This window comes from Rattus norvegicus, chromosome 10 (genome assembly GCF_021556685.1).
Source record: "Rattus norvegicus strain SHRSP/BbbUtx chromosome 10, alternate assembly SHRSP_T2T, whole genome shotgun sequence".
NCBI classification, from domain to species: domain Eukaryota; kingdom Metazoa; phylum Chordata; class Mammalia; order Rodentia; family Muridae; genus Rattus; species Rattus norvegicus.
The window spans coordinates 71,758,244-71,778,260 of NC_141543.1; the positions used below are offsets into that span (position 1 = coordinate 71,758,244).

The 20,017-nt window shown below is 46.5% G+C and overlaps 1 protein-coding gene and 1 long non-coding RNA gene across 2 annotated transcripts; one reads left to right on the forward strand and one right to left on the reverse strand.

Annotated features, from left to right (window-relative positions):
* Nucleotides 1–6,749: 6,749 nt before the first annotated feature.
* Nucleotides 6,750–11,708, reverse strand: LOC134480835 (uncharacterized). The gene is made up of 3 exons (XR_015631877.1): nt 11,477–11,708; nt 7,126–7,277; nt 6,750–6,811 (listed from the first exon to the last, which is right to left on the reverse strand). It is a non-coding gene; the product is annotated as an uncharacterized LOC134480835 (long non-coding RNA).
* Nucleotides 11,709–11,856: 148 nt separating this feature from the next.
* On the forward strand, nt 11,857–19,329 carry Spaca3 (sperm acrosome associated 3). The gene is made up of 5 exons (NM_001105820.2): nt 11,857–11,927; nt 16,135–16,400; nt 17,153–17,311; nt 17,714–17,792; nt 19,152–19,329. The coding sequence occupies exons 2-5, from the start codon at nt 16,214–16,216 to the stop codon at nt 19,216–19,218; spliced, it is 492 nt and encodes a 163-aa protein (NP_001099290.1). The 5' UTR covers nt 11,857–11,927; nt 16,135–16,213; the 3' UTR covers nt 19,219–19,329.
* Nucleotides 19,330–20,017: the final 688 nt, after the last annotated feature.

A 20,017-nucleotide genomic window follows, 5' to 3' on the forward strand; every position in this document is an offset into this window, starting at 1 on the left:
TGTGAGCTGGCAGTACACTGACCAGGACCCTCTCAGACTTTTAGAGCATAACACTTAATAAGCACTTACTGAATGCCTTATCTTGCTTGAAATCCGTAGGCCTCTATCTGGTCTGCATTTGTATTATTCATATTGATAGCTACTAGAGAATGGCAGAGGAAGGAGCTGACTTCTGTCAGGCTTGGCCTAGAGGCTCTAGCACCTCCCTGTTGAGGAGATAACAGTTGAAATGATCCTTCCGGTGGATTCTTTTTGTTCCCTTTCTGTACTGGCTGGTTTTGTGTGTCAACTTGACACAAGCTGGAATTACCACAGAGAAAGGAGACTCCCTTGAGGAAATGCCTTCACAAGATCAGTTGTAAGGCATTTTCTCAATTAGTGATCAAAGCAGGAGAGCCTAGCCCATTGTGGGTGGTGCCATCCCTGGGCTGATGGTCCTGGGTTCTACAAGAGAGCAAGCCGAGCAAGCCAGGGGAAGCAAACCAGGAAGCAGCATTCCTCCGTGGCTTCTGCATCCACTCCTGCCTCCAAGTTCCTATCCTGTGTGAGTTCCAGTCCTGACTTCCTTTGGTGATGAACAGCAATTTGGAAGTGTAAGCTGAATAAACCCTTTCCTCCCCAACTTGCTTTTTGTTCATGAAGTTTTGTACAGAAACTCTGATTAAGACACTTTCCAACAGAAATAATTCTTCTGAGGATGAGTCATGAACAGCAGCAGACCTGTGAGAATCCCTACGCCCAGATTCTTCTCACTTTACAAGACTCCCTGCAAAGCCCGTCTATCCTCCCCACCCCACTCTGATAACTGTAGGAGAGCTATGATCTCAGCCCAGGGAGAACAGGTTTCAGAGATATTCAGGGGAGGAGCCAGAATTCAGATGGTTTAGAAAGCCAGACCTCTCAAGGGCATACGTCACTATTCTCATTCCACAGACGAAGCAAAGAATTTCGGAAGGCTGAAACCACTATGGGTCATGTCTGACTTCTCTTCCACACACTGGCAGTGTCCCCATAGAGGACTCACTCCCACCGTCCTTCAGTTTGCACTCAGGCCTGTGAGGAATAGAGCTTTCGTTAGGTAGTCTGTTAATCACAAGAGGATTATAAGGATAACACAGTTATGTTCTGGAATGTTCCATCAGAACCCATGATGGCTCATAGAAGTAACTATTGGCCCTAGAGACACTCGCTTTCCCCTTAGCGATCTTTACCCTCATGTTTAGAAGGTCACGTTTCTATCCTCATACTTCTCTGAATTATATCCATAGAAAACAGACTTAACACTGACCAACCCCATCTTCCCATACCCCAACCTGGAGAAATAAACAAGGGAAGCAAAAGTATTTACAGGTCATATTTATTTATTTTTATTTCTGTGTGTGAATCTCTGTGTATATGCCACATGTGTAGGGTACTGGCAGAGTCCAGGAGAGGCTGTTGGATCCCCTGGAGCTGGACTCACAGGTGGCTGTGAGCTTCCTGACATGGGTTGTGGGAGCCAAACTTGAGTCCTCTACAAGAACAGTGTTCTATCTTAATTTCTGAGCCATTTCTCCAGCCCTAGATCATATTTATTTTAATTTTAAAAAAGACAAGTGTTATTGTATTTGAATAGGAACATAGAGTTTTTTTTATAACACAGATTGACTTGTTTTCTTGACAGAAAGACTACAAATAAGATTGACCTTTTACCACTGAGATGCTAATGCCCAGAGCCTTTTGATGAACAAAGGTGTGGAAGCAGGTTTCCAACCCCTTATTCTAAAGTTTATCATGAACAAAATGAGATGGACCGCAAGTGCAGAATCGCTGGGCGTGGGTGTGGTCTCCATACTCTCTTTGGGTCTGATACTGTGTACTAGGAGAGTGCCCCCTGGTGGTACAAACTTCGTTTGTACCAAAATGAAATGCTGTGTTGTTTTTGTTTTTTTTATTTGTTTGTTTTTTGGCTCAAAGGAGGGGTTGAAGAGGCTTGGGAATAAACCCAAAGTCAGTTTACTAAGGGAGTATTTAGAAACGGGATGCTGGTGCAGGCTCGTAATTCAAGCTACTCAAATTACAGAGAGACTAAAGCAGAAAGATCCCAAGTTTAAAGCCAGCCTGGGAACTTAGGCTTTGTCTCAAGAGATTAAAGAAAAGATAGGAGGGCTGGGGGTAGCTCAGTGGTAGAGAGCTTGCCTGCCATGTATGAGACCTTAGGTTTAGCCTAGAATTGGAGTTAGGAATGAGAATTACATCCTTGAGACTTTCCAGGTAGCTGTGGTGGCTCTTTGGGCATTTAGCAGAAAAGGTTGGCTTTTAGAGTTAGGTGTGGCTTGAAGTCACTGTGCTATGTTTCCAGCTTCCTCTAGACTCACCTTATATGAAGCTGAAGTGAAAATGCCTTCACTTCAGATAATTCACTTTAGGGGTAGAGGAAGGAATGGGCTAGGGGCCATTGAGGATCAAACGACAGAGCCTGACCATGAGAGTTCATGTGCTATGCTTGGGTCTTGACTTGACCTTCAGAGCAACAAGGTGTCAGTAGAGGCCATTAGACAAAGTGGCATGAGAGTTTGTTTGTGGGGAAGATAACCATTGTCAGGGCTGGCAATGAGGTGGAGGGACTTGAAGTTTTATGGCAACGGAGCTAGAGAAGTCGAGAAAGTTATCTTTGAGGGCAGAATGGATGGATCGGGGGACGTACTGGGAGGAGAGAAGGTGCAACTGAAAAGACAATGTGCATGTAGCTAGCTGCTCAAATGCTTCCCACAAACCCCCCGTGGTGCTCACCACTATTTTATGAGCAAGATGTCATCATATTACCATCTTCTATGTAGGAAAACTGATGTCCAGAGGGATTAAGCCACAGACGCACAGCCAGAAGAGTAGGATGCCTTATCTAATTCTGACCATGTCAATAGGATCAAACTACGTCCCATGATTCAGTGTGCAGCGAGTGCCAGAGGGGGAGGCAGTCTGGGTCCAGTGTTAGATGTGTACTGGGCATCCAGGTTGTGCAATCTCCCTGTTGCTAGGAGTCTCTGATAATTAGAGTCTCCAGGTTGCTAGGTAACCTGAGTTGCTAAGAGTTTCCGTTTATTATAGGTCTTGGGCTGTTAGAAGCCCCAGGTTATTCAGATTTTCAATCTACGAACAGCTTCATGTTTCTTGAAGGCTCCCAGTTGCTAGTGACATATGCTTTTAGGGGCTCGAGGCTCTTCAGGCTCCCAGGAATCTGAAGTTATTGAGTTGGTAGTGAGTCTTTTGGTTGCTAGGAAGCAGAGGATTTGAGAGGACTCTGAGTTTGTGGACAGCTTCTAAAGGTGTCAGTTTGCTCAAAGCCTCTTCAGCACCCCAAGCTGGTCAGGGTTCCCAAGTTACTAGGGGCACACACTCAGAATCACAGATCTTCTGAGTACTGAGTGCTGGATCAGACAGGTGTCCTTTATCCAGTCAGTTTCTAGCCAGTCAGCCAGTGGAAGTGGAACTGTATTCTTCTCTCAAGGTGTTTCCAAAGCCTTTACTATGTGTAGTTGGTCTTGCTCAGCTCCTGTAACAGTATGGACCCTGATCCACAGATCCTGATCTATTCTACTCAGGGCTCTATAGAATCACTGAGGTGCTGGCCTCTAAAGTCCTTTAAAGCCAGAACTTGATTCTAAAGCAACCTGATATTCAAACATGGCTCTGTTTCTGTTGTAACTGTCTTCCAGCTGGTCAACTGTTAAGATTATGATACTAGGTTTCGAACAGTTCTGGAGTTGACAGACCCTTAAAACAGCTAAATTAGCCTGTGCTTTCCTTTTATAAGAAACATTTTATTTCCCAACAGTGACGGACATAGGGAGCTGTAAAAATCTTGGAGATGCCACATTCCCTTCATTCTGTTTCCCTCAATGGGAAAAACTGCACGAGGTCACACTGGAATAGCAAAATCAAGACTCCAACCTGACGATAGTGCGTTTGCTCACCAGCTCCACAGAGTCACAGCACTATCTCGTCACAACAAAGATCTGTCCTCTCACCGCTTTGTAGTTACGTACCCCCGAGACGGGTTTTAAAATGCAATCACTTCACCCTTCAGGGCCTCTTGTGTGCTTCATCCATTTGTAAGTCAAGGAAACAAACAGAACACCAGCCTTGCTCTTGAACAGTGCATAGCCATCTCACCTCAAATTATACTGCAAGTGGTCACTCTGGACAGGGATATGCTAAAGTAGAGACACAAGGAACTAGACTGGAGGCTTGAGGAGGCAGAGCAGTGGGTTAACCCTCTCTGCAAACTTCTTAACACTAGGCTGATTTTGAGTGAGTGGAAATGGTTTGGTATCTAGTGAGGAAAGATTAGACTTTAGGAAGAAGGCAGTAACTTAGACTTCTGGAACTCAAGGGATGAGGTGAGCTTGGGGCTTGTGTAGGAGGAGAGATATGTAAGACCTACTGGGCTGGGTCAGCATCCCCATGATGAATGATGAGGTCCATCATCAAAAGGCTGAATGTGGGGAATGGGGTTTAGCATGCTTAATGCCTGGGGTGGATCCTCAGCACCATATAGACTTGGCATGGTGGCTCATGTCTGCTGTAATCCAACTCCTTTCAAGGTGGAGGTAGGAAGATCAGAAGTTCAAGATCATTTTGGGTTATGCAGAGTTTTCACAGATTTCTTGGACTAGATCAGATTCTATCTAAACAAAACAAAACAAAAACAGTTGAGGGAATGATATATGCAGCCTTGTTATTTAGGAAGCACCTCTGATGTAGAGACTCATAGTCCAGATATAATGTCATAACATACCAGAGTGTTGGGAGCAGACATAGTAGAACCGTCTTTGATGGGGTGTGTGTGTGTGTGTGTGTGTGTGTGTGTGTGTGTACATGTACACAGGTATATGTGTGTGTACATGTGTGTGTGGGTATGTATGTTGGTATGTGTGTATAGGTGTATATGTGTGTATAGGTGTGTGTATGTGTATATGTGTGTAGGTGTGTGTGTTGTCACCTTCTCAAAGGAAATGATTCCATCAAGAGACACAGGCAGTTAGGATAGAAGTTTATTTAGCAAAGTGAAGTACGTACTCCAGTGAGAGGCTGGAAGATGTTGTCCTGGAGAGGAGAAAAGCAGCTGAATTGGTTTGTATTATGAAACTTCAAGAAGTTGTTATGACTGTAGTGAGCACTATATTCACAGGGCAAAATGATCCCCCCTTTCCTTCCAAGTCATGGTGGGCCAGACCTCTTTTTTTTTTTTTCTTTTTTAGAGATTTACTTTATATAAGCACACTGTAGTTATCTTTAGATGCACCAGAAGAGGGCATTGAATCCCATTACAAATGATTGTGAGACACCTTGTGGTTGCTGGGAATTGAACTCAAGACCTTCGGGGGAGTAGTCAGTGCTCTTAACTGCTGAGCCATCTCTCCAGCCCCCAGATCTCCTTTTTTTCCTTTTTTTTTTTTTTTTTTTAGCTGGGGACCGAACCCAGGGCCTTGCGCTTCAGATCTCCCTTTAAAAAGAATATTTCTTTTCACAATGTTTTAGAAAAGTCCATAGAGGGATGTAAGTCAGGGTCTTTTAGGTTGAGAAAGTGCTGTGGTACCCTAGTTTCTGATATAGTGGGAACCGCCTATCTTCAACTTCAAGGGTAAACCCACCTTGACTATTAAGAGACACAGCTAATAGCACACACTGTTTGGTTTTGGTTTCTTTTGGTTGCTTCATGCCTAACTCCTTACCAATTCAGCATGACTTGGGAAGAGCTCTGGGTGGGAATTTGGAGCCAGAAAAGGATGGGTGAGCTCTTCTCCACGATTACTGATTTCCCCTTTCTTCTGTCTCTTTTAGTTTCCTAAAGAGAAAAATCCCCACGGTGCAAGTCCAAGGTGTGGATGAAGACAGCATTGTCCTGCTTATCGAGAGATCTTATACTCTTGCTGCACCAGTGAGGGCCAACACAGCATTAACTCAGCTGAGGAGAAGGCCGCGAGTAGCTAGAGTGAGCTTATGCCATGTTGGAAACATGCAGGCCCATGGCAAACTCTTTGATGACAAGCACAATCTTCAGAATTTCTTGGTTTCTTTACAGCCCCGCCCCCGCCCCCACCCCTGCACCTAATAACAAACATAAGGAGCTGCTTTTTGATGACTGTAGTGCCAGGTTCTGTGTACACACATTGTGTGTTGTCTAATGGTCTATCAACCGTCTTCCATGGGCGGTTGATTTTTTCCATTTCACAGTGGGGTTAGTGAGGCCTAGTAAGAACAGCTAAATTGACAAAGCCATAGAGCTGTTAATGAAATCAGTACTCCAGCCTAGGTCTGACTTCTTTCAGTCTGCTGCCCTATGCTGTAGGAGTCATGAATCACAGGGGTGAGGGAGGAGAGCAGCTGGCCTTATCTGTCTGTTTGTCTGTCTGTCTATCTATCTATCTATCTATCTATCTATCTATCTATCTATCTAATCTATCTAATCTATCTTATCTTAGATAGATAGATCCTATCTATCTATCTATCTATCTCATATCTATCTTCTATTATCTATTGATCATCAGTTTGTTATCTATGTATGTATAATGCATGCATTATGTATCAGTCTTTTATCCAAATATTTACTGTGTATATCTATCTTCTGTAGATTCTGTTATTGATTTTCTATCTAACCATTATCTATATGTTTTTCCATCCTTCTATCTAATCCATCTGTGTCGCCGCCAGTGTGTGAGTATCGGGCGTAGGTCTGTGGGATTGAAAGAAAACACATACACGGGTCACCAGTTTTCAGCGAGTGCCACCAAGGCTTTACTGAGATCTCCTTATATACCCGAGGCAAAAGCTGTGGAGAAACAACAAGGCAGGTGAAAAATCCCCAACCAGGAAAACAGCAAAAGTCTGTGTGGTGAAAGTTCCGGCCCAATCAGGGGCATAAACAACTTCTTAACAACAACAAGCAGGAAGGCTCAGTGGGGAGGAAGGGTGCCATGGAAAATCCCAGCCCCAAATCAGGAGCTAAGAGCAGCTCCCAAGGGTGTAAACAATTTCTTGCTATAGCAGGCTAAGAGGCTCAGTGATGGGGGAGGGAAACACCAAGGTAGGGCCCAACACATCTGTCTATCTATGGAGAGGGGAAGCTTAATGTGGCATCTGGACCTGGCTCTTGCACTCATGGAGACAGAAAGTCCTGAAAACAGATCCACTCGGAGGCATATTTCTTAGCTGATTCACATCCAACAAATTAGTAAGATCGTTCACCATGAAGCACGTCTTGTTCAGCAGCAAGTTGGGAGGATCCAGGCACCTCACTGTGAGAGGAAGAGCTTCAGAGAGTAAGCTAAGACAACAGTAACAGTCGGCCACAGCCAACCGAAATGTATTCAGACGGTCTCAAAAGTTATTGACATATTCAGTGGCTGGAGAGATGGCTCAGTTGACAAGCATGAGGTCCTAAGTTCAAATCCCCAGCACCCAGGTAGAAGTTGAATGTGTAGCATTAGTGTCTGTAGTCTGTGAAGCTGGGGGGAAATACCTGAAGTTTAAGGCTTCTCTTGATATTGAGTAAGCAGTTGTTGAAAGACACACTAAGCATCTGCTGATCTGGTGGGATGATGAAGCAAGGTGCTGTCAGGAGCGTGATAGATGAACTAGTTAGTTATGAGTCAGCACCAGATTCTGTGCAAGAGCCTAGGGACCCCTAGGTGACCCCAAGCAGTACAGCGAGTGCTTTGAGGAGGACTAGAAGCAACCTGGGGACAGACAGACAGGCCTTGACATATAATACACTACCATATAAGGCATACATGGGACACAGTAGTAGCAACGGTGGTTCTCAGCCCAGGGGACACTTTCAATGACCCAGGGACATCAATAACTGACGACTTGGGTCCCATCCACAGTGACTCGGGTATCAGTGGCCTGTGGGTGGGTCCCGGAGCTAGTATCATGTATACACGAAGGACAGGAAGAGATGGTGAGAAAGGCTTCTGGAGAATGTGAACCTGGAGGAAGTTGGTAGAGGATCTCGCCTAGGCTGTAGTCAAGGCTGTGAGCTCGCACAGCAGAACCAGGAAAGAAGGGCGAAGAGCCGAACAGAGAAATAGCCACTGAGCCTGCGGTGGGACCGTTTGTCCTCATAACTATATCCTTTGAGCTGCTGTTGCTTCCCATGCCCATTTAAAAGTGAAAGTCAATAGGGAAATAACAAAACATATCATAAAATAAAATAAGCCGAAAGAATACTCAATAAAAAGAAGCGGTGGAACAGTAAAAGTGGACGGCCGGTGCAGTAAAACCTGCAGGAAAAAACCTCCAGCGGACAGAATCACCACCAAGGGCCAGGGGATAAAAGGACTGCGAGGCCGAGTGCGCAAGCAGCTTGGTGGGCGTGTCCCTGCTTTGCGCAGCCTCAGCTTTGCCCCACCCTGGCAGGAAGATTAAATGATTATTTACATTCTACAGAGAGGAAAATAAGCCTTGGGGAGGTGCAGTATGTGATAATAGCTGAGAGTGACCAGGATGGGGTGATGTCTCCACTTCCCTGATCAGGAAATGGAGGCTACGTTGTCAAGACTAACCAACTGCTCAGGACAGGAGCAGGACTTTGGACTCATTTTCTATTGCTCTGGGTTTTCAAAGTGTTTTTTTTTTTCAGAATGCGAGCACGCGTGCATGCATGTGATGTGCATCTGTAAGGTATATGGTATATGTGGTGTGATGTGTCTGTGTGCATGTGTATGTGTGTGTAGGGGTGATGTGTGTGTGTGCGAGCGTGTGAGAGAGAGGTGTATGGTGTGTGTGGTGTGATTGTGTGTGTGTGTGTGTTGTGCATGTGTAAGGTGTGTGGTATATGTGGTGTGATGTGTGTGTATGTGTGTGTATGTGTGTGGTGTTTGTGTGTGTGTGTGTGTGTCTGAGAGAGAGATGATGGTGTGTGTGGTGTGATTGTGTATGTGTGCACATGTGTGTGTTGTGCATGTGTAAGGTGTGTGGTATATGTGGTGTGATGTGTGTGTGTGTAGGGGTGTGGTGTGATATGTCTGTGTGTGTGTATAGGGGTGTGGCGTGTGATGTGTGTGTGTGAGAGATGTGTGGTGTGTATGATGTGTGCGCGTTCGTGTGTGTGATGTGCATATGTAAGGTGTATGGTATATGTGGTGTGATGTGTGTATGAGATGTGTATGTGTGGGTGTAGGGTTGTGGTATGATATGTGTGTGGCATGTGTGTATGTGGTATGTGTGATGTGTGTGTGTGTGTGTGTGTGTGTGTGTGTGTGTGTGTGTGTGTGGTGTGGTGTGTATGGTGTGGTATGTATAGAGGTCGGAGGACAACCTCAGAGGTTACTTTGAGACAAGGCCTCTGCTGATTCCCACCCTATGCAGCAGATTAGATTGCCTTTGGACAGCTGAGAATTCAATCTGTAGGAGTGCAGGATTATGGACCTCAGTGGTAGCACTGGGATCATAGATGCCTGTATTACATGTGCAGCTTTAATGTGAGTTCTGGGAATTTGAACTCAGACCCTATGCTGTGGACAAGCATGTTAAACTACCAAACCACTTCCCCAGTCCTAGGTTCCAGGGCTTTGAACTTAAGTTCTGAGTTCTTAGTGCTGAGTAAACGTGCAAGCTTCGATGCCTAGTGAAATGCTGGTGAGCGTTTAAAAAATACTTGTCTAATCAGACACTTCTATGAGCAGCTATTTGGGAAATAAAAGCTCATTGTCTCTAGTTAGCAGGGATGTGCAATATAAAAATCATAGTGAAACCTCTTGCATATCAGGTTGAGATTATCAACCACAACACACACTGATGATGTGGAAAACTGAGAACACCGTGCCTGGAGGATACATGTTAATGGAGACAAGCCAGTCCGCATACACCAGGCCCCTAGAGGAATCGGATTCACAGAGTCCAAGAGTGGAACAGGCCTGAGGGAGGGGCAGATCTGGAGTTACCAGTTAATGGGCATTAAGATTCAGTCAAGCAAGATGGACAGTTCTTGTGGTTGACTGTGCAAGTCTGTACTGTACAGCGATGCTGGCAATATATTGTACATTTACAATTGTAAGGGGACAGATTTCCTGCTTTAAGTATTCTCGTGGCCTTTTAAAAACTTGACTTGTGGACTAAGCAGGTTGGATTTATATAACTAGGACCGTAATACAGACAGTTAAATAAAAAGTGGCCATGAATTTGAGAGAGGGCAAAAGGGGAATGCATGGGGGAGGGAGGAAGGGTAAGAGGGAAATGACAATTATATTTTACCTTCAAAAACTATTTAAAAACTAAGTTTAAGTTGTCCTTGCCATACAGCTACTGTCTTTATTTTGAGATATATATCTGTATATGAACCTTACATCTCTCAGTCATTATTATAATTTAAAACAAACAAAAAAACCAAAAACCATTGATGGGGTTGGGGAAATGGCTCCATGGTAAGATCACTGGCTGCTCTTCCTAGAGAGGACCAGGGTTCCATTCCTAGCATTGACATGGCACCCCCAATCATCTGGAATTCCAGTTCCAGGAGATCCAACACTTTCTGGCCTCTGTGGTCACTTGACAGATGCAGTGTACAGACATATGTGCAAGCCAAATAACCACACACATAAATTTTAAAAAAGAAAGATAGATGGTGTGTGTGGGGGGAGTTCAGTGCTAATGTGGTTAGCCTGGGTTGGACCGGGAAGATGAGGTAAGCTTGGTACAGCTAAACACTTGTGATTTCTCGGTGTTTTCCTAGTGATTGCTCTGATCTACTGAGCTTCCAGCCCTGAGTCCCAAGCCCTTTATAAACAGTAAAATTTCGTGTATTACATTCTGTGTAAGGTAGGGATTATCACCTCCACTTGGGAACTGAGGAAAGAGAAGGCTTGAACTCTTTTCTCTGGTAGGCACTGTTGCCCGTGTGGGAGCTCAGGCCGGAGGCTCCGTGCTATAGAGCAGGGTTAGTTGGTGCCCTGCAGGCAGGTGCTCCATGGGGCACATGGGTGTCATAGCTGTTCCTTTCACTTCTCTCCTCCCAGGCTTTAGGGACGATAGTGTAACTTTGGCCCTGGGTACCTGAGTGCTTGTCATCTAGACAGAGGAGGGAGATGATCTGTGGGAGAATTTTTTAAAAGAGAGTTCAGTGGGTGAGGTGAGCTTCCAGGAGGCAGTGGGTTCATACAGTTGTATCTGGGAAGTTATTTCTGTTGGGAGGGCAGAATCATCCTTTGAAGTACTGTGTGTGTGTGTGTGTGCGTGTGTATACATGTGGGTGTATGAGATAGGTGTGTGTGTGTGATGGGGTGTGAATGTATGTGTGTGTATAGTGTGTGTGGTGTGTGTATAGTGTGGTGTGTGTGTGTGATGTGGTATGTATGTGTGTTGTGGTGTGTTGTGGTGTGTTGTGGTGTGTGTGTGTATGTGTGTGTGTGTAAACAGATGTGGCCAGGAAGGGCTGTGATTGGATACCTCTGACATGTGCTGGGGGCATAGCACAGTTGGTATAGTGTTTACTTACTGTGCATGAAGTCCTGAGTTCTTTCCCAAGCATGGCATAAATCTGGCAAGGTGGTAAATTCTTGTAATCGGTCACTTGGGAGGTAGGGAAGAAAGTTAGAGGTACGAAGTTGTCCTTGGCTAGATGGTGATTTGAAGTCAGACTGAACTACGCAAGGCTCTGTCTGAAAAAAAACAAAACAAAACTGAGAAATAGATCCCTCTAAAATGCTCCTGCACCTTATAACTGAAGGGCACAGTTGAAGTTCTGTGAGTGAAAACAAGTTCTAGAAGACGAGCTCACAGAGCCAGGGAGTTCCAGAAGGGCTTAGGTCAATTTGGAGTCCGATTTCTCCATCCTTCTCTTAATGCCGCGTGCTGGGACGCTGGCACGATTGCAAAGGGTGTCCTGAGCTGAATCAGGACTTGGATCCACAGCCACTGCTGTCATTGTCACCACCATTTCAGCTCTGGTAGGGAGGACTCTTGATCTGCAAGCCCTTCTCTCTGAGACCTGGTGCTGCTAGCTAGAGGGGCTAAGGGAACAGCAAAGTGGTGATCAGAGATGGAGGGAGAGGTGGATCCTGTTGTAGGACAGAGACTGTGGGGGCTGGGGGAGACAGAGAGAGAGAGACAGAGAGACAGAGAGACAGAGAGACAGAGACAGAGAGACAGAGACAGACAGAGAGACAGACAGAGATACAGACAGAGACAGACAGAGAGGAGATGGAGGGAGAGAGAAGGGGAAGAGGGAGGGAGAGAGAATATGTATGAACAAGAGCATTTGCTGGCAGATCTCTGGTCTCTGAGTTACCACCAGATCCATTTCCTTAAACCTTTGGACCTGCTGTGAACTGCTCAGGATAAAGTTACCTTGAAGTCACTTTACTCTGAAAAATACCATAAAATCACAAACGCTCCCTGGGTAGCAGTGAACTTGGTTTCCTCATCTGTACAATGAGTATATTAATCCCAGCTCTTTGAATGGTTAAGAGGATTAGATGAGATTAAGGTAGAAAGTGCTCACAAAGAGCCTCATCCTACAGAGTTGAAGGACTCGGCAAAGGTAATAATTATCTCCCTCCTTGTACTTTGGGAAGGGCTCACACTCTGTGGCCATGACTTCAGTGTACTCGAGTTTAAGAAGTATCTATTAAACAGCCTCTCTACACCAACAGCTCAGTTTGCCTTTCAAGACACGAAGAGAAATAAGACCAGGCCATTGTTCTGTGGAAGGTCATTTTGGCTGGGGGCAGGGGGCTGATATAATTTATAATCCAGTATGAAGATAAAGACTCTACCTGCCTGGGGAGATGGTCCCTGCCAGGAAAACCTCACTGGGGACTCACCTTGGATGGATTCATCCTTGAGGCATCAATAGGAGTTATCTGGGCAGAGGCGAAGAGGCAGCTAAATTGCTCGACACAGGCATCTCCAGAAGAGTGACCAATGTAGTGTCTCAAGAACTGAAAGTGTGAGTGAGGGATGAGCCAGCTTTACTGGGTCATAAAGGAGCCTCTGGACCACGGTTAAGAGTAGTGAAGGGGGAGCTGTTTGCTGGAACGTTGCTTCATGACCAGGTTTTGCATTTCAGTTCATTTTGGTGCATATGATACACGTAGGAGAGTTTGGAAGAGGTCAAGACTAAACATAAGGAAAACTGTGAGGGAAGGCGAGGTGGGGGCTTGAACTTAAGGAAGGATTGTGCTCTTGGAGGGAAGGATCAACAGGGCCCTGACGTTAGTTGGCTCTGGGTGGATGAAGGGTGTAGGCTTGGGAAGTAAAGGACAGTGTCCATATTTCTATTATATTTGAGTAAGCAGGTGCTCTGTGATGTGGAGAGAAGCCAGAACCAAGAAGGGCAGAGTTTGGCAGGACCATTATCTCTTGGATGAGTTGAGTTTGAGGTGACTGTAGGGTAGGTATGGACAAGAGGGGTCCAGGGCTCAACTCTTCAGTTCTTGGAAAAGGTGCAGCAGGAGGCCACTGCCCTGCAGTTCTGTTAACAATAGGAACATCCTAGGTCTTCCTGATGTGGAAGAGAAGAGGGTTCAAGGTAGAAAGAAACTGGAAAACATCTCAACATTTAAGACTGTGCCAGCATTGAGTTATGCTGTGCAGGAGAAATAGTCAGAGAGGGAGGAGGAAGCCTGGATGAAGGGGGTACTATGGGAACCAGCAAAACCCTGATTGGCAGGAGAAATGTCCCCGAAGGCTCCTGTGAGATGCTGTCCGCAGAGGTCTCAGGTGGGTGGTGGGGAATCCTTATGACTCCAGCAAACAAGGGAGAGCCAGGTACAGTGGTGGATACCTGCAACTCATTAGGCCAGGGCTGGAAGATTGTAAGTTGAAAGTCAGCTCGGGCAATTGGCAAGGTCTCGTCTCAAAATTAAATGGACATGGAGGCCAAGGAACCAGTGGTTGTAGGACAATGGTGTTCTTTCTCAGCCCGTGAAAGACCTCGGATTTGATCTCCAATACTGGGAAAGAGAAAAGAAAGGGGAAAAAAAAAAACAAAAAGAAAAGAAGACAAGAGGAAGCAGCAGGGAGGCGGTGGCAATTTTCCTCTCGGAAACAGACAAGGATAAGAAACAAAAGCGGACATTCTAGGAGCTCTAAGCCTGAGCACTTGCACGGAGTGAGGGGAAGCAGATAGAGATGAGGTTCTGGGATGCTGGGAGAGAAGGCGTGCCGGACAGCATGGGAAGAAGAGCTGAGCTCAGAGGAAAGAGGGATGAGGTGGGTGTGTTACTGAGTCCAGGTTGGGAAGCTGTCACACGGAAAGCCAGGGGCCAGCGAGGCATGTAAAGAAAAACAACCTGGGAGGAGACAGGCCAACATCTCCAGAAACCCCTTCTGAGAATTGAGAAGGTAGAGAGCATTCGTGAAGATGGCGGTATGTTCAGGAAGAAGCATTGCCCCAGGAGTATGAGCCAGGTAGTTTTAATGCTGATCAGGAATGATGATCTAGTGGGGTGGGGGCGCTCCTCTTACCTTTGAGGGAAAGTTGTTCCAGGCATGAAGGACACATCCAGGGGCTGAGAAAGGAAGCCAGTAATAAAGCAAGATGGCACCACTAATGGCTGCACACCGACTTTGTCCTTGCTCCAGAGGACCGGTGATAGAATGTGGGGAGCTCCTGACGAGTTTGAAGGTGGGATGCAGCTGAGGCAGGAAAAGGGGGGAAAAGTCTGCTTTCCTTGGTGCAGAAGGGGTTGAGGTCACCCGAGAGCTAAGAAGTGGGCTACTCAAGGGGAGCAATGAGGGTTCTGAAGCTCTTTTGATGGAGCCAAGAGAGAGACGATCAAAGGCAAGCATTAGCATGGGTGCTAGTTCACCAAAGAAATGACAGCAAGTCTGCCTTTAATGCAAAGAGCCAATAGCGTTCCACTCATTTTCTCTTTTATTCTTTCAACCATCTTCTGAGGCAAGTACTATTAAGTCCTGGCTGTCTTATACATGAAGAAAAAGAGGCGTGGAGAATGTCTTACACCTAAGACATAGGAAGGAGCAGAGGTGGATGTCAAACCCATGTGCAAAACTATGCCTTAGTCATCCTCGACATTTAGGGTGGGAGGTTGAAAACAAGAATACCCGTGTTTTCCTTATTTTTTTTAATGAACAGAGTGTGAACATACAAAGTAGCAAATTTTTCACAGTTCAGTTTGTGTTGATCTTCCCCTTTCTCTCATCCCCCTGTTTTCCCATCCCAGGTTATATCCTCCCACCTCTACTATTCCCCATTTCTCTCTCTCTCTCTCTCTCTCTCTCTCTCTCTCTCTCTCTCTCTCTCCTTACCTTTTTAAGATATAAACATTTTACACTACGGGTATATGCAAGTCTATGTAAGCCTGTGAAGGGCATCAGATATTCATCAGATATTCTGGAGCTGGGTTACAGATGATGGTGAGTTTCTTGATATGGATGCTGAGAACCAAATTTAGGTCCTCTGTAAGAACACTGCATACTCTTAACTGCTGGGCCATCTCTCCAGCCCCCAACCATTCCATTTTAAGATTGCACAAAGGACAGCCATTTTGGAGACTGTGTGAGTGTTTCGTGTTTTGAGTTTGTGACAGGGGAGAGGAGATAGGTGGTCAAAGTTCATGAAAGTCAGGGGTGGATGTGTTTCAGGGTATTGGCCAGGGAGAGATTTGAGCATCAGGCTGCAGAGTAGGGAACTACGAACTGATGTCAAGATGGGGATGGGCCAGGTCATGAAGGGCAAAGGCAATGCAGTTGAAGGTCAGCGGGCTTGAGGAGGTGAAGGAACCATGAGGCTAAAGGCAATCAGTGACTGATGTCCTCATGTCATGGGGATCTGTTCACAGAGCCAAGTGACAGAGTAGAGTAAGCAAGATGGGTGAGTTTTAGGGAGCTTTTGCAAAGCGAGGATCTAGGAGGGTGGGGAAGAAGGAAGCGTCAGCTCAGGATCTGAGTACAGCATCAGTGCTTTCCACCTGAAAGGACTCCATGCTAACTCTGTCCCTGATTCAACTAAGGTTGGCAGAGAGAATCCAGGGGCTGGAAGGGAGACCCCATGGGTGCTGCTCCAGGAACCTTGTCCAAGGTCCCAAGAGCATACCTGGTGTCTCGTCAGGGATGGAACCTTGTCTTCTGTACCCCTTCACTTCTTTCCCAGGGTGCACTCAAGCCCTGTCCTTCCTTCTTCCTTCCAAGGGGCAGCTGTCTGGACTCTTGATCAGGGCTGGTGAACTGTCTGCCATCCCACAGTTCAGCCCTCTACCTGTGCCATCGCATGGAAGCTAGGAGCCGGGCTCCCAGAAGACAGCCGTGCCCGCCTGGGATCACTTGGCTGGCCCTGGCCTATCTGCTCAGCTGCCTGCTTGCCTCCAGCAAGGCCAAGGTCTTCAGTCGCTGTGAGCTGGCCAAAGTGCTGCATGACTTCGGTCTGGAAGGCTACAGGGGATATAACCTGGCTGACTGTGAGAACCCTTCTCCCCACTCCCTCCACGCACTCCCTGTCTTTCCTCCTAAAATCCAAGGGCCTTGGAGGCCTTTTGAACTTAATTTCTTTATAAAACCAGAACTCAATGAGACACCAACCAGGTGGAGGTGGACAGCACCCAGTCCTGAGTTTACCACTTACTAGGCAGGCAACAGGCAGCCAGATTAGAACCATCCCTGCTGGAAGCCAGGAAGTCAACTGAACCTACTGCATAAGTAGATTATACCCTATCTTGGCCATGAGGATTAAACATGCCTGCCAAAAGTTAGATGGCAAACTGGACAAACCAGTAACTCCAAACACACTAGTGGCAGTTTCAGGAACTTGTAAAGTACAGTCCTATCATTTTGTCTCTAGTCCTGGCCTCCTCTGTAGAGCTGGCCCGAGTCTTCCTAATCTTGCCTCTAAACAGTTAGCTCTTGTACATTTATTTGACAAATGCAGCAAGTCCTTCAATATACTGTACCAGGAGAGAGAGAGGGAAGGCTGACAGCCCGGGTCAGGAAGACTGAGGTGCGGTCCTGACCTTTGCTTTCAGGTAACTGTGTCTTAACCTTGGGGAAGTCACTTTGACCTCTGACCCTAGATTGAGTCATCTTCGAAGTAGACGGGAGGACATCTTTTGTCTCTGCGGGACAGAGGGAGCCAATGGGTAGTAATTGATTGCGAGCACTTTGGTCCGTGGTGGCTCGGCCACCTGACCTCGAAGCCTGTGTCTGTCCCTCGTAGGGATCTGCCTTGCGTACTACACAAGCGGCTTCAATACGGATGCTGTGGATCACGAAGCTGACGGAAGCACCAACAACGGCATCTTCCAGATCAGCAGCCGGAAGTGGTGCAAAAACCTCGCCCCGAACGGCCCCAATCTTTGCAGGATATACTGCACGGGTAGGCCAGGGTGGGGCCTGCATGATATACTGCACGGGTAGGCCAGGGTGGGGCCCGCACTAGCTTTTACTTTATTTTTTGTTTCATTGTCTTACCCTGCCCTTGTCTCTGGGTGAAGCTCCTCAGGAGGTGGATAAGGGGCAAGCAGGGGAGAGAAGGGCTTCTGTGAATCTGAAACGGGGTTCAAGCTTAGCGCTACAGGGAGGGAATACTGTGGGAGAGAGGATACCATCTGTTTTCAGAGATAAAGTGGTGTGTGTGTATGTGTGTGTGTGTGTGTGTGTGTGTGTGTGTGTGAGAGAGAGAGAGAGAGAGACAGAGACAGAGACAGAGAGAGAGAGAGAGACAGAGACAGAACCCTGTTTTCTGCTCCCTCAATGTGTTTCTCTCCTCCCACTTCAGATTTGTTGAGCAATGATCTCAAAGATTCTGTCGCCTGTGTCATGAAGATAGCGCAAGAGCCCCAGGGCCTGGGCTACTGGTGAGTAACTCCCACTGCAATCCCCAACTCTGGCCCGATCTGGAGGGTTGCATCAGGTAACTGGCCCTCCGGGAGTATCCACTTTGTCTTAGTCAACACATCTCATAGCTCTACCAATTAACCCTCACAACCAGTGTTGGGGATTATGGGAATCCAGAAAACCACAGTTGACACAGAGAGGACAGCATTGGCAATCACATGGCCGCACTGTTGTTCCTTTAGTTTTTTTCTTTCTTACCTACTTCAAGCAATATATCCTTTGACGTTTCCTCACAACCAAGAAGTCTGAGCATTATACTGGGTGCTAACATAGATGGCTGCCTCATACAGGCACCCAGGTCAGGTGCTCCACAGTTTCCCTGTCTCTTTTGATGGAGTTTTCCACTGAGTCTCCAACCTCTCTCCACTCATGCCTATGAAAAACTAGCAGGGCAGGGGCAGAGTCAGGGAATGCTCCAGAAGTTTGGATCATTGAGACTGTGGACAGTGGATAAGGTTGGAAGGAAGATGGGGAACGGGGGCACCCATAGCAGATACAGAGAGATTAGGTTTGAGGGGCCGTGGAAGGGATTCAGGTGTAGGTGACATGTGGTCTAAGAGGAAGGGGGAGGGGTTAGACATGACTGAATCTTGAGATATCCCAGACATATTCATTGAAATGGACACCACTTTGTTGCTCTGAGAATAGCTGAAGCCCTAAGAAGTGAGTTCTGGGTAATGCCAGCTGTAGAACAGAGTGTGTTTATAAAATCAAGAAGAGACAAGATAGGCTCAGGTACTATCCCAAGAGCTTGCCTGTAAACTGTGAAAGGCTATATACATGTAAGACATGCAAACTGTGAAGGGCTATATATATGGAAGGTGGTCACACTGCTCCCAGAATCACCCAAGAGCAGGAAAAGATGTACTTAGACTCTGGATTCCAACTTTTAACCCTTTGACAAGGACTCACGGGTAAGCTTGTTTGTATCTAGCTTGTATCTAGAGCATACTAGTTTGTATCTTCAGTGGTAAAATATGGCATTGGCTGTTTATAGCCATTCTCTTCCTTTAATAAATTCCTATGTGATTGCTTGCTGGTTAGCCCTGCTTGCTGCTCTCCATCTTCCTAGTCCTATCCTGGCTTCTCTTCAGTTTAGAGCCCTGTACCTTCTATCTCTCTGAACAGTGCCCAGGGCCGAAGCTCAAGTGGGTTCTCTCTGTAGGCCTGGCTGTCCTGGAACTTGTTCTGTAGACCAGGCTGGCCTCAAATTCAGAGATCTATCTCCTTCTGCCTCTCAAGTGCTAAGATTAAAGGTTTACGCCCCTACCACCTAGCTGCTAAAGTGGATTCTTTTCCTTCTTGTTCTCTCTCCCCAGGGAATCCTGGAAGCACCATTGTCAGGGCAGGGACCTCAGTGACTGGGTGGATGGCTGTGACTTCTAGGACCCTCTCTGGATGGACTAAGCCACACACAGCTGGCTGGGAAGTGTGGGCTTGTTCCTGACCCAGGCTTGGGAAGACAAGCCAAGTAATAAAAGTCTAATTTGACAGAAACATGTTTCTCAGCTTTCTGTGGGTCTACGTGTACCCAGCTGAAGCCAAGCCTTCTCTTGCCTTCTCATCTCACTTGCTCGCCTGGGTTTGGCTTCAGTAGACTTCAAGAAACCTATCATGGAAGGCTTGGGGGGCAGTGTCAGTGCCTGCTTTCCCCATACCTGGTAGAGTATGGGTCTACAGTCGCCAAATTTAAGAAAGGGCAAACCAAAACAAAAATAGGATACCCTGGTTAAATTAGAATTTTAGATAAACAACAAGTAACTTCAATGTACAGATATGAATCAAATCTTGTATGGATCAAACTAATTTTGAAGAGCTTACTTCTGTATCTGGAATTCAGATTTAACTGGGAGCGATGCAGTTTTACCTGGTGACCCTAGACAGCCCTTGGTGTAGTTTGTAAGGTCCCAGGGACACTTGCTTTCTGCAGTTCTGGCTGCAGATGGCAGCCACCCTGCCACTCAGCTCTCACTCAGGTGTCCCCTTACATCCTCTGGTCATGAGGAGGTGCAGAATGACTGCAGGGAGGGACCACTGGGTTTCCCGGGCGTGATTGTCCACCTTGCTCTTTAGTGCTCTCTAGCATCACCGACATTAATAGCTGGTCACTTCCTGGAAGGGGGAAGTCACCACATACTACCTTCCTTTAAGAAGCTGAAAGATGAAATGGACATAGAACATGTGG

What these genes read in the sequence shown, in the direction of transcription:
- Spaca3 (NM_001105820.2), top strand. Translation starts at nt 16,214, where the DNA reads ATGGAAGCTAGGAGCCGGGCTCCCAGAAGACAGCCGTGCCCGCCTGGG. An exon ending in TTGCAGGATATACTGCACGG is followed by an intron (nt 17,312 to 17,713) that starts GTAGGCCAGGGT and finishes CTCCCACTTCAG; the next exon opens with ATTTGTTGAGCAATGATCTC. An exon ending in CCCCAGGGCCTGGGCTACTG is followed by an intron (nt 17,793 to 19,151) that starts GTGAGTAACTCC and finishes CTCTCTCCCCAG; the next exon opens with GGAATCCTGGAAGCACCATT.